Source organism: Schistosoma mansoni, chromosome 2 (assembly GCF_000237925.1).
Source record: "Schistosoma mansoni strain Puerto Rico chromosome 2, complete genome".
Classification (NCBI taxonomy): domain Eukaryota; kingdom Metazoa; phylum Platyhelminthes; class Trematoda; order Strigeidida; family Schistosomatidae; genus Schistosoma; species Schistosoma mansoni.
Window position 1 is genome coordinate 3,228,767 of NC_031496.1, and position 14,826 is coordinate 3,243,592.

General features: G+C 40.4%; 2 protein-coding genes across 2 annotated transcripts in view; one reads left to right on the forward strand and one right to left on the reverse strand.

The window, feature by feature from the left end:
- Nucleotides 1-805: 805 nt before the first annotated feature.
- On the reverse strand, nucleotides 806-1,111 carry Smp_179440 (hypothetical protein; the record flags this gene model as incomplete). The annotated part of the gene is made up of 1 exon (XM_018795346.1): nucleotides 806-1,111. The coding sequence occupies one exon, from the start codon at nucleotides 1,109-1,111 to the stop codon at nucleotides 806-808; it is 306 nt and encodes a 101-aa protein (XP_018649668.1).
- Nucleotides 1,112-6,217: 5,106 nt separating this feature from the next.
- Nucleotides 6,218-14,826, forward strand: part of Smp_208020 (hypothetical protein) — a gene marked incomplete at both ends in the record, with an annotated part of 62,074 nt that continues 53,465 nt past the window's right edge. The window contains 2 exons of the mRNA XM_018795347.1: nucleotides 6,218-6,247; nucleotides 13,832-13,924. Coding sequence (XP_018649669.1) covers nucleotides 6,218-6,247; nucleotides 13,832-13,924 — 123 coding nt within the window. The remainder of the gene's footprint in view (nucleotides 6,248-13,831; nucleotides 13,925-14,826) is intronic.

Sequence of the window (14,826 nt, forward strand, 5' to 3'; positions counted from 1 at the left end):
CACGCGAAACGGAGAGCCTATCATGACTGGAAAGTCTGCCTAAAGGACCATGATCGTAGCTCTTACTTTGGATGTATAGATAGATACAACGTCAAAGTACGAAGCGATGAAAGATATTTTCAGGTCAAGCTAGCAGCTAAATTACAAGTTTACCTAAAATGTCTTTAAATGTTCATGACCAAATGGAAATCTGCAAACCTGGAGGATTTCTCTCTCAAAGCACCTAACTGGAAAGACATAACTAATCTAGAAATTGAAGTCTTATAATCAGGAGTCCAACAAGGAACCATTCCAGGTTCATTCCTCTTCCTCACTTTCATTAATAGACTATTAGACAGAACTAGCTCACTGAGGATCATCTACTAAGACGATACCAATATATGGGGATCCATAAGAAACGAAAAGGATTCACTCCAGCTTCAAAATTATCTCATAATAATGGAGAAATGTGGAGTAGACAATGGATCCCAGAAACGCTACCGTTCTGAGAAAAACACAGTCAGTTCACAAGGTATAGAGCGTTAAAGAGGCGAACATAGGTCATATATGGCAAATAAGATGTCGAAGCTAAGAGATATGAGTTGTTATAGTAGTTTTTTCACCTATACGGTAAGCCAAGTTTTTGACAGAACATGCAAGTAATTCCATGTTTTAAAAGAATATCTTCAGTTGCTTTTTCCAGTTCATTCAAATTTCCGAAATTCTGTCCAATCATCCCATGAGGATATTTAGAGTTTTCGAAGCATTTTGTAATTCGACATACGTAGCTGCTTTTTAACCCAAGTTGGAGATCGTTTAGCGCATCTTAAGGCACAGTAGATGGATCTGTGTGAACTAGTAAATAATGACTGGAAGAAGGGAGAAGAACTCGTGAAAAATATCCATAGTTTGGTGAAACCTCAGAACTATGATTTAAAATATTTGGATGAAAAACAAAGCAACTCAAAATTTTATGATTAGATGGATTTACTTTCAAAAGTTTTCTAACTACACCTGTACGAGCCAAAGGAGGATTTGACAAAAGATATAATACTTTTGATATACAAGACCGATGTAAATTTTTAATTGTTTTCAATAATTTAGTATCGATAATATTTTGAGAGTTTTCCATCACATAAATGATAGAGTAGAACGGAGATTTTTTAAAATTCTATTTATGTAGATGGTGCTTGATCTGTTAACATCGGTGATTCACTAGCAACAACTGCTGCGAATGAAGGATCAATAGCTTATTCCAATACAGAACTTTCATCTGTAGAATGAATTACATCTGAAATAACTATCTAACCATCTGGATTTCCTAGAAATTCATTCGCTGAGATTTTACAAATATATTATTCCTATTTAACATCCGAAACATCCTTTTCTGGAGATTTAAAATTTTCACTACCAGTTAATTTCCATTTTCTTATAGGCGAAAATTCAACCAAAACAATATTTCCATTGCATTCATTGTTACAATGTTCATGAGAAATATGAATATGTTTACCATCGTAGGCATTTATTACATGAGAAATTCCTCATCGTTTTTCGTGCAGTTTAGCCTGAATTAGACCACTTTTCTGAAGACGTGCATCAATACTTTCACAGTTAAAATCAGATTTCTTTTTTGCTTGACGAGAGCTCTGGTCAGTTGGATCACCAAGAAGCACGGATGGACTAGACAATGAGCTGAATAATTTCCAACAACTAAAACGGGTGAAGTTCTTCCGACTTTATTATTGATATTATGGCAGGGCCGGTAAGGAAATCCTTCTGGTTTTCCTCAGCGGTATCGCAGAGGATTTTGAACGCTCAGCCAAACCAGGTTAGGAAAGATCAAATGAGGACAATATTACAGAATAATTGTCGTAAAATTGTATCACGCAATGAATCACAAGAGTAAAACCGTGACGGTTTGCAAATCGAAAAATAACTTCCAAACTGGCTGGAAATAGTGCAGTCAAATGTCTAGATCTGGAGTTGTACTGAAACATTAAGAAGTGAATCAACTTATATTAGCTCGTAACAAAGATGTTGGATATAGGATTCACTAATGCATATGTGATGCTATCAAATTCACCGAGACTAGTCCGATCAAGTGGCTTATCTGAGGTCACTGAAAGCTATGAAAGATATTGGGCAGTACTTTAACACCAGGATGCTAGTGCAAAGTTTTCTGGAAGTTTATTCCTAACGTGATTTGCATTTCTCAAACTTTTGCTGTGTTCTTACGCAATAAAAGTACCACTTCTGACCTAAAGAATCTATTCTGAGCTATATGTTCGGTAGATTACTTTTTTGAGTTTCACCCAACTTAATATTTAACTGTGGTTTCGCCTCGGCTTACTACCGTTTTTTAGTTTTTCATGTTAAGGCTAGTTTTAGTTTACCGTAGCCTGTTTTTATCCACTTTTGCCCGTTTTTGTGTACTGTGTTTCTTCCAACGGTCCTAGACTTACTGCTTGTATTTATAAGACGCTATATATCAATAGTCATGAAAAATTCGTGCAGGAGACCCGGTTTATGTTTTGCTGTTACATCTGGCATACAGTGTGACAACTGCGAAGGGTGGTTCCACGAAGTATGCACAGATCTAACAATAACAGCCTATAGCAGACTCAGCAAGTCTGATCGTAGGTGGGTATGTGCTACGTGTAACACTGATACTGTAGTTATGCTGGGTACCATCATTACCCTACTAGCAGGTTTGAGGAACAAGTTGTCTAAAAACTTGGTAAAGAACAGTATCGCGACGGGTAGCAAAACAGGAACGCAAATTGCAAACAAGGAAGGAGATTTCGACATGTCTGCTATCGACGGTGCAGGTGAATGCACGAGTGATGACGTGCTGAAACTCAGCACCATCTTAACGTCGACGGTGATCGACTCCCTCAGTAAACTTGGGTCTCCAAGCGCAGAGTCCTTGAACGAAAGGGTGGTTCCCAAAAACCCTGTAGGTGGTTAGGTCCACGTTAACAAGGTTAAAAAGGACCAGGCGTCACCACCTAAGCTGAACATCCCAAGTACTGTGCGGAAATCCATTGGTGACTTGGCCGCACAGTCTACCCCCAAGATTGTCCGCCCGGCCGTCAACGAGCCTAGGAATCAAAAACGCGTTTCGACCTCCAAACAACAAGGTGCCGAAACTGGACGCACTGGAAAACCCGGGAAACCAATAACGGTTCATGTTGACTACTTCATAGTAATTAACCTTAAAGACAACCCTGACCTTCCCCTCAGTTTGCAGGACGAAAATGATAGGACACTCTGGAGAGAATTGAAAAAGAAGCTTGAACTCCATAGAATAGAGCCTTTGATGGTCATACAGCTCACTCGGGGGAAGGACTCTAATAACCAAAATCACCCGAGGCTACTTCGTGTAACACCCAAGAATGCTACTGACTTGAAGGACGTCCTGCTAGCTAGTCACTTGCTGAAATCCGATGGGAACGTAAGAATACCGCCCGACATACCGTATTCTGAGCGACATCTCATCCGGAACATCTCGTGAGGCGTTTTTCGGCGGAAGAAATATCATTGTGCAAGGTGTGCCGGAAAATATGGACCCACCTCAAGTAAACTCTAATATTCTGGAATGGAAATTCACTAAACATTCCTTGAAACTCGAAAACATACTGACCCAACAGGTGATGCGACTAGCCCAGTAAGACGGAGACTCTAGACCCCGGCTACTGAAGATAACCTTCCCCTCCTCCCATATGGCAGCTGCAACTCTGGAAGCATTTCGTGCCAACAGACGTTGGCTGCCAACTGGCATCCATATGCATCTGGATAGGCCACACAACCATAGGATCAAGCACAAACGCAAGCTGGAGCTGACAATACCCCTTGTGGACTAGCTTGATCATAAAAAAACGTGTAAAGGACAGGGACTACCAACTCGGTTAACATTGTATATGTAGGCTACCTGTCCACTTACGCAAGGCTCATATAGACACACAGAAAGAAGTTCACATGTTCAAAATTGAAAGCATAAACTGCTTATACATGAACGCCGCGAGCTCGCCAAACAAAATAGATGAGCTACGTGAACTTAGCAACGCTAATGATGCCCATCTGATAGGAATATCCGAAACTTGGATAACGTCTCAGTTTACGTACCAGGAGCTAGCAATAACAGGAATGTCTTTATTTCGCAACGACAGAAAAATGGGAATGGGGGTGGGGTAGCACTATATATACGGTCATGTCTGGATGCGCACCAACTTCACAATCAAGAGCTTCTCAATCTTGATGAGTCATTATGGTGCTCAGTAAGATTGTCTACCACCTCGAGGTGTCTAGTTGGGGTCGTTTACAGGAAGCCCACTGCCGACATCGAGTATGACAAACGTCTGTTGGAAGGATTAACTCGCTCTACGCGTCTCGGATTCTCTCAAATCCTGATTCTAGGGGACTTCAACCTTCCTAGAATCAACTTCGTGGAACATACATACATTGGAATTGACAACTCTACTGAAGCTCTGTTCTTCAACCTCATCGATGACCTGAGATTATTGGAAAATGTGACGTTGGCAACTCGTTGGAGAAACAGTCAGACGCCATCGCGCTTAGACTGGATATTCACAAATGAAGAATTCCTAATCGATGAACTCTCAATTCTGGCTCCCCTGTGTGAAAGCGATCACGCCGTCCTGTCCTTCAGTTTTGTCAGCGCAACAGCAGCAGGCTCTGGAATTTCAAACGGTTGGATGTGTTAGTTTTACATGACTATCTACAACAGGTGGATTGGGATGTTCACCCTCAACTTGAAGTGGATGCTCGTTGGGATTTCTTACTGCACACGATCTTATGTGCTACAAGGCAGACTGTTCCTCAAATGGTACCCAAAATGTACAAGCGAATTACAGTCATCAAGAACCACACTCTTGGTTTGATAAGCTTCAAAAAGCACTGTTGGGCTGAATACAAACGAACTGATAACAACGACGTGTACAGGCAATACAAACATATGAAGAACATATGCACAAAGGCAATAAGAGAAGGCAGGCTTCAGTACAAGATAAAACATATAGATAAATTTGTCTCCAATCCGAAAAGCTTATTTAATGCGGTCTCTCTTCAAAAAGCCAAAACTGAAGTTTCCCAACTGTTAGGTTTTACTGGCCCAACCAATAACGGTGGTGACCCCGCTAACCTTTTGGCTGAACAATGCTCTCGGACCCACGATGACTATATTGATGAAGGTTTCATCTGCAACTGCACAGGACCTACCCGAACGAACCAAAGCGCCGACTTGGTGTTCCGCAAACTGCAGCACATAAGAAAAGACTAAGGACTAAGGATAACATATTATTTTGATTTACCAAATTCTCTTTTCCTCTATTATCGTTAATATCCCCAGGTTCTTGCCCGGAAGTATCGGTGGTCTACTGCTACTAGACACAGAAGCCTCTTAAGTGAAAGCTTCTTCTATTCCATCTACAACCATTTGAACTAATTTGTGCTACCTAGTCTCAAAGATATTGGATACTGTATAGGAAGGTCGTGACGGATTTGAAATTATACTCTACTAATACCTAACGTTTTTTCAGCCCGGTGGGTGGTCTTTACACATTTGGATCTCATAGGAGTATCTCTCTCCTAAGGCAATATCAGCCATCTGATAGAGTTCCGCTTTGGCACTCATATGGAAATACTTCATATTTTCTACAGATTGGGATGAAAACTACAATTATTTTGTTGTACAAGTAATACCCACTTTTTGGGTTGTGAGGATTTTTTACTAATAGATGGAGAATTGTAATATATTTGGTTATGCTATGTTGTCTGTATATATTCCTTTGGTGTCTGACGCCTTCTGAGTTTGTTTCAGAATTTATAAAGACTGGTAACTATATATTAAATCAAACCTGATTGTAATTAGACGAACCTCACGAATGTGTCGCAGACCGCCTTAAACCATTTGCAAAAAAATTGAAGGATTTAGATGCGTTTTTAATTCAGCCGGAAAACTCACAGAGCAGTCTTCTTACATTCACGGGTTCGTTGCTAACTTATTTTTACTAATTTTGACATAGGAAATGGCTTTCTTGGTTGTTCTTTTCAAGAACATAACATATTGATCCATAATAACGGGTTTTTATCTCAAAGCACCAAGATACCTGCATTGATCACACTAGACGTTCATGGATATGTCAATTTTAGTATGTTCTTATAAAAAGTATTTTAGTATGTCTCAGAAGCACTACTACTGGATATCCGGGACGGACTGATGCATAAAATGAGCTGTTTCAAGCACGTGGTAAGTGAGCGAATAAAGGTTTATTTTTGTGCTATAAGTGTGGTTTAGACTTTCCGGGTCATTATACATAATTTGAGGAATACCTATTCAGACTACTATGCTGACCTAAATTTGAAATGTTTAGGTTGAATAGGTCGTCATTTGATTTCCCATTATCGGGACCCCTTATTGAAAGTTTAGCAAAATGTAATATTCGCTTCGTTCGATTTCCCGAAACTTTGGATACTATTAATTTAGATATTGTTCTAGTAAGCTAAACTAAATTCTTCTACTGAACTAAAAATATAGTTCACCCGTTTAAGTAATGAAACCTCGCAAGAGTCTTTGAAATGACAATACTAGAGTATCAGGGTTATATGCGCAAACAGCACTTCAGGAGTATGTAAAGTAGTTTGACGTCTGATCAGCCCTAACGGGTTGGTGTCTGACGAAATCTCAGCACGGATTAAAAAGCCCGTTTGGCTTTTGCCAACTTACGTCACTTATGGCGAAAACAAGATATCCGTCTACCAATTAAGAGACGAGTATGCTGCACAGCAGTTTGCTCTGTTCTACTTTACAGCTGTGGAACATGGCCATTAAGAGTAGAAGATACTCGCAAGTTACTAGTATTTGATCACAGATGTCTTAAAAAATATCTCGCATCTGCTGGGATCGCTGGGTAAGTAATAGTTAGGTTAAACGCAGGTTATACCGGAATGATGGTAAATCAGTTGATGAGTTCATGAATCTTCATCGACCGAGATTGTTGGGCCACGTGTTACGTATGCCTGAACACTGATTACCACGACGCGCAATGCTGACTAGTATTGGGGATGGTTGGAAGAGAGTTATAGGCGGCCAAACCAAAACGTGGCATCAGTGCTTGAAGTCATTAACTTCTAGTCTGAGCCATGTTGGTAGATGCAGACTACTAGTTGGTTGAGGTCCGCGTGACTATCGTAACTAATGGTTGGAGACTCTAGGTGACATGGCTCGGAATCGATCACAATGGCGCAGGTGTATACACTCTCTATCTTCCCTTAAACCTTGAGATTAAAATTGCTTCATATCTGTCTTTCTTCCTGTACTATATCCTTATATACAGCCTTTCTTTTGTATATTACCACCATTAAATTAACTACTTGTATGAATTCGGTGTTCATCTTGTTTTGCTAATGAGTGACGTATGGCAACTTGGACCGATGCATATATGTGCCTGGTCCTACGTTGTAGCTGACTGACTGACTGACTGACTGAACGTTCTTAACATGACATTCAAGCAATCAGTAATCATTAAATAGTATTCTGAATATAATATTTTCCCTATCAATATTCCAAATATCGTAGATCAATCAAATCAAGACCAATTACCTTATCTTACTATATCATAATGACTACTTAAATGTTGGGTGTATTCCATAGAATCAATGCACAATTTAACAAGACAGTAAGAGTTGGTTCATTATAAATAAACAATAAAATGGAACTAACATAAAACACTGCTATTATTCTATAAATCTGAAGGGCACTTAACTTAAAAACAAATTTTGTGGAAAATGTAAGGTTTCCTATTGTTCATCTTGTTGTGCAAATGTAATATGGCAACTTGGACCGATGCATATGTGTGCCTGGTCCTACGTTGTAGCTGACTGACTGAAAGTTTGAACACCATTAAACTGCCTACACTAGTTGGACTTATTAATCCCATCGTAGTTTTTATCTCAGTGATTAGTTACTGATATTTACCGTGATCCTGTTAGATTGCATAAAATACAATATTGTGAAATACTAGGTACATAACTTTAAAAAAAACAAAATATTGTGAGCTTGCAGTTTTTCTGTGCTCTAGAGGAATCTCTCGGCAGTGTAGATCAGATTGCTTGTGTCTTACAAACCTGCAGTCCACCAACGTCTATGAAATCGTGTTCGTGGTGACTCCTTTTCATCATTATGAATAAATACGTATTTTTTCATTAATATAAAAATTGGAAGTTGATGGGTGATCTAAGAAATCCGAAAAAAAAATTGTGATTTCTATTCCCGGCATCGTTGGTATTTAGTATAACGATGAACTTGATCACACACAGGTTTGGCGGAGTTATTATAATCAAATATTTGTGTCAAGAAGTAGTATACTTACTCTTGTAACCCCTCGTAGAGGAGCATAGGCCACCCACCAACATTCTCCATCCAACTCTGTCCTCGGCAATCCTTTCCAGTTGCTACTTGTCCTTTTCATGTCTACTTCCAATGCCCGATACAGTGTGTTCTTCAGCCTTCCTCTTTTTCGTTTCCCTTCAGGATTCCCAGTTAGGACTTGCTTCGTGATGCGGTTTGATGATTTCCTCAATGTGTGTCTTATTCACTTCCAACGTCTTTTCCTAATTTACTTTTCAGCTAGGGGCTGGTTTGTTCTCTTTCACAGTAGGTTGTTGCTGATAGTATCTGGTCAACGGACATTCAGTATTTTGCGTAGACCACTGTTTATAAGTTCTTGTACTTTTTTGATGATGGTTGTACTAGTTCTCCAAGTTTCAGCTCCATGCAGTAGAACTATCTCGACGTTCGTATTGAAGATTATGGCTTTGATGTTGGTTGACAGTCTTGTTGAGTTCCACATGTTCTTCAACTAAAATATCATAAACTTGACTAATTACTCTACTTTTACCTCCTTTCATCGAAAACTGTCCCAAAGTCCTGACGTGAGCCACCACAACCGGTATTTTGCCTCACTAACGTCGGTCAGCGTTCTGTCCCCCTCTTGATCTATATAGGTAAATCAATCTAACGAATCAGGGGCCCACAATGAACCTGAAATTTTAGAAACTCACAAGTCACCTGACCGTGACGACTTAACCCCTGTTCTTCCTGAGTATAGTGACGAATTTTCGGCTAGAGGAATGACTGGATTGTTTAAAAATTTTCAGGAGACAGTTAATGTTCCAACACCTTAGAATTGAACGATCATCGTTTCCACATGTCGAAAAGTACTTCGTAATCTATGCAACAACTAAAATGTTATAATCTACTTTCAGTCACGTTCAAACTATTGGCTTTTGCCATACTTTGTCCAAAACTCATGAACTACTAACTCTCCAGAAGCGCACTGTTTTCCAATCAGGTCATAGGTGTTCTCATTATATTGTCACACTCCCGCAAATTTTAAAGTGCCCCTACACATCTCTCAAACTCCGCCTGTAGCTCCTCTGGGGGTTACTGCCGGTCCCAAGCCCGGGTAAAGGAGGAGGGTTGGGCATGGGGTTAGCGACCCCATCCCGTAGAAAATCAACTCGCTAAAAAAACGTTAACTAGAAAAAATCATTCAAACCTTTCAAACTCTGCCCTGGGAGTAGAAGGAATAATTATGACGTCTCATGATGAAAGCCGAGTTCCTTCGGAAGTCACGAAGCCGATGCAACTTCTTACAACCAGAGCGACAATTTTTATAGGTACATGGAATGTCCGAACAATGTGGGAGACCGGAAGAGTCTTCCAAATTGCTGCAGAAATGAGAAAATACAACCTGGAGGTTCTTGGAATCAGCGAAACACATTGGACGCAGGTTGGACAACAACGACTGTCTTCAGGAGAACTTCTGTTATACTCCGGTCATGAAGAAGAAAATGCCCCACATACACAAGGAGTTGCATTGATGCTGTCCAGAAAAGCACAAAATGCACTTATTGGATGGGAATCTCATGGACCAAGGATCATCAAAGCCTCCTTCAAAACAAAGAGAGAGGGCATTACAATGAACGTCATCCAATGCTATGCGCCTACCAATGACTACGATGAAGACGCTAAAGACCAATTCTACGATAGGCTGCAGTCGATCGTCGAGAAGTGCCCAACCAAGGACCTGACAATTCTGATGGGAGATCTCAATGCTAAGGTTGGAATGGACAACACTGGATACGAAGACGTGATGGGACAACATGGACTAGGAGAAAGAAACGAAAATGGTGAGAGATTTGCAAACCTATGTGCCTTCAATAAACTGGTCATAGGTGGCACCATATTCCCACACAAAAACATACACAAAGCCACTTGGATTTCACCGGATCACATTACACAGAATCAAATCGACCATATCTGCATCAACAAAAAGTTCAGGAGGACGATGGAGGATGTGAGAACCAGAAGAGGAGCTGATGTGGCATCCGATCATCATTTGCTGGTCGCCAAGATGAAACTAAAACTCAAGAAGCAGTGGACAACGGCGCGGACAACATCACAAAAGTTTAATACGGCCTTTCTTCGAGATGCTGACAAACTCAACAAATTCAACATAACCCTCAGCAACAGGTTCGAGGCCTTTCATGATCTACTCAATGGAGAGGGGACTACCATGGAGAGCAACTGGAAAAGTATCAAGGAGACAATCGTTTCAACATGTCAGGAGGTTCTGGGCCAAAAGAAGCACCATCACAAGGAATGGATCACTGTTGGTACACTGGATAAGATTGAAGCAAGGAGGAACAAGAAGGTAGCAATCAATATCAGCCGAACAAGAGCGGAAAAAGCCAAGGCACAAGCCGAATACACAGAGGCAAACAAGCAAGTGAAGAGGAGCATCAGAACCGACAAACGTAAATATGTGGAAGATTTAGCAACGACAGCGGAAAAGGCTGCAAGAGAGGGAAACATGAGACAACTGTATGATACAACAAAGAAACTTGCTGGAAATTACCGTAAGCCAGAAAGACCAGTGAAAAGCAAGGAAGGCAAAGTAATCACCGACATTGAAGAACAACGAAACAGGTGGGTAGAACACTTCAAAGAACTCTTGAATCGACCAGCTCCACTGAACCCACCCAACATCGAAGCAGCACCCACGGACCTCCCAATCGATATTGGCCCACCAACAATTGAAGAGATCAGCATGGCCATTAGACAAGTCAAGAGTGGCAAAGCAGCGGGACCAGACAACATCCCGGCAGAGGCACTGAAAGCAAATGTAACAGCAACTGCCAAGATACTCCACATCCTCTTCAGTAAGATTTGGGACGAAGAACAAGTACCAACAGACTGGAAAGAAGGACTTCTGATTAAGATACCAAAGAAAGGCGATCTCAGCAAGTGCGACAACTACAGGGGCATCACTCTCCTCTCAATACCAGGAAAAGTCTTCAACCGAGTATTATTAAACAGGATGAAGGATTCCGTGGACGCCCAACTTCGAGATCAACAAGCTGGATTTCGTAAGGATAGATCGTGCACAGATCAAATCGCAACTCTGCGGATCATTGTGGAACAATCAATCGAATGGAACTCATTACTCTACATCAACTTCATCGACTACGAGAAAGCATTTGATAGCGTGGACAGGACGACACTATGGAAGCTTCTTCGACACTACGGCGTGCCTGAGAAGATAGTAAATATCATACGGAACTCCTATGATGGACTAAACTGCCAAATCGTCCACGGAGGACAACTCACCGACTCATTCGAGGTAAAGACCGGTGTTAGGCAAGGTTGCTTACTCTCACCCTTTCTCTTTTTCCTGGTGATCGACTGGATCATGAAGACGTCAACTTCTGGAGGAAATCACGGGATACAGTGGACAGGCAGGATGCAGCTTGACGATTTAGACTTCGCGGATGATCTGGCTCTTCTATCACAAACGCAACAACAAATGCAGGAGAAAACGACCAGTGTAGCAGCAGCCTCATCAGCAGTAGGTCTCAATATAAACAAAGAGAAAAGCAAGACTCTCCGATACAATACAATATGCGCCAATCAAATTACACTTGACGGAGAAGCTTTGGAGGATGTGGAAACCTTTACATATCTGGGCAGCATCATTGATGAACACGGTGGATCAGATGCAGATGTGAGGGCGCGGATCGGCAAAGCAAGAGCAGCATACCTACAACTGAAAAACATCTGGAGCTCAAAACAATTGTCAACCAACACCAAGGTTAGAATTTTCAATACAAATGTGAAGACAGTTCTACTGTATGGGGCGGAGACGTGGAGAACTACGAAAACCATTATCCAGAAGATACAAGTGTTTATTAACAGCTGTCTACGCAAGATACTTCGGATCAGATGGCCAGACACTATCAGCAACAAGTTACTGTGGGAGACAACAAACCAGATTCCAGCAGAGGAAGAAATCAGGAAGAAGCGCTGGAAGTGGATTGGGCACACCTTGAGGAAATCACCTGATTGCGTCACAAGACAAGCCCTCACATGGAATCCTGAAGGTCAAAGGAGAAGAGGAAGACCAAAGAACACATTACGCCGAGAAATTGAGACAGACATGAGAAGAATGAACAAGATCTGGATAGGACTAGAAAAGGAAGCCCAGGACAGAGTGGGTTGGAGAATGCTGGTCGGCGGCCTATGCTCCACTGGGAGTAACAGGCGTAAGTAAGTAAGTAAGTAAGTACACATCTCAGGTTAATAGTTGTGTGTTTTGTATCAGGGCCGCTTTCAGGTCGCTAAACAGGAATGTGCTGTGGGAGTCATTTAAAGAAAAGGATGTTCGAGAAGTTTCTTGCGATTTTGAAGATTCAATAAACAAGGATTTTAGGCAAAGCAAAGACATACGACCACCTCTGTTCATTGTTCCAGATCAACAGAGGGGTCAGGAAAGGTTGCCAAGTCCCACTATTCCTCTTGTCTAGTAATGACATTCTCTAATCAGCCCTGAAAAAAGTATGTGTTGATGATATAGGCCTGTCATCTTGAAAAGAACTTTCCAATCTTGAGTATGTGGATGACTCTTTCTCACTGTGTGACCATACATAAGTTATGCAGTCTGCACTTAATAAATTGGAAATCAGCATCCCTAAGTAAAGCATGTACTTTGTACCTAAATGCAAGGCTTTTTTTACAAAAATACATTAATGTGAGAACCCGAAGTCACCTGTCTCCATTATTCAAATTCAGCAGTAGGGCCAGGGAGGATTGCCTGATCTCGCCATTTTCTTTTAGTTTTGCTGCGACCCTTTGGAAGCATCTATAAAAGATTCGTCACATGAAAAAATACCTTGAGCACGAGGACAACGTCAGTATACTTTAAGATAATTCACAGACTACCCACATAGCATCTAATCGGTTGTTAACTGGTGTCTGTACTTACGGATGTACTTTACACTTTTGAAATGAAAATTACTCCTAAACTTCCGGAAGCTTTTGTCTGAACTCATCCTTTGTGTTGATCTATCTCTGGAGGTTAACTCACATTCAGTAGCATCATCATGCAATTACCAGTATCGTATACAGGCATTATGATAATAGTTCGTTCGATGTAACCGAGCTGAAATTTAATCGAACGGGTTATATCTTGTTTATTTCCCTAATCGAGCTGTTTTTTACTAAGTAATCTGTTTGTTCACTTGCTTATAGATAGTATAACCTTTCCGTCTCCCATTTCTTCTCAATGTTATCATTCCACTTTGTGTGGAACCCTTTTGCAGCGAAAATTTCCACTTTATAAATAGGGTATTAGATTCTCAGGATCAAAGGGACACTGGTTCCATATTATCAGTCCTCTTATTTAGTCATATATGCATAAATCCCTCAATATCGTGTATTTCTTTATCTACAAAGTCCAACATATGTATCTCTTTACGTCTTTGGTTGTTCCAGAATGAACTATGTGTATCTTCAGGTACAACGGTGTACGCTCATCGTCGGTATCCAAGCCTTTTGATTCAAACATTTCGTGTCTATAATCCTATGGTTAGTCCTATTTTTTGTTATATGATACATTTGTGTTTTAGTATATATGTGTTAGTGCAGCCTGATTACAGATCAGTGTGGTAAGTTATGGAAAAGGAGTTGGGACAAGTATTCCAAGTGCTAAGCCAGCAATTACCTCAACATGTCATGCTTACTGAAGTAAAAGTATGCAGGAAAATGTTACAGGATAATCATATCTTGACAGCATCAATCCATGAAGTCTTTGATTTGATGCAAGTTTTATAAAAGTACTTAGGCCTCTTAGTTAGTTTTCACTAGACAAAATAAGTGATTGAAAACTAGACGGTATGGTGCAAAATAAATACCTTTCTCAGATGATTCTAGTTTATCCTGTTTTTAGTTCTGAATATTCTACTATCTTGTCACTTTCATCCCGTTGTTGCACTGCTGTATCATTTTAATTGCTTTGTTTTTCTCTCTTGTTGATTTCTCAAGTACGTAGGTGTGCTGCTTAGCATTTTGAACAGATATATGATTGTGTCACGTCTTATGTTACTTATATCCTTATCCCAATATACTTCGTTCAGTATTCTCTCTAGGTGTTTTTATGACATACATTTTTCGAACTAAACTACATGTCGAATGATAAGGTGGTTTGTACATATAAAATTAGTTCAATGTAAGAACTTATTGTTTATTTAGCTTGAAAACAATGAACTATAGAACAATCTTTCGACTGTTCATATCAGCGATGTCTTCTAAATAGACCCGAAATCTTTTTCTTTAGAGTCTCATTAGGTAAATTGATTTTCATTTAAAGACTCTTTTATGATACAAAGATTCAGTCAGTCAGTTACAACGTAGAACTTCGTACGTACGTACATCAGTTCGAGTTGCCATAGGATACAAAGATCAGGTTTTCTCCGTGAGTTTTGGGCTTT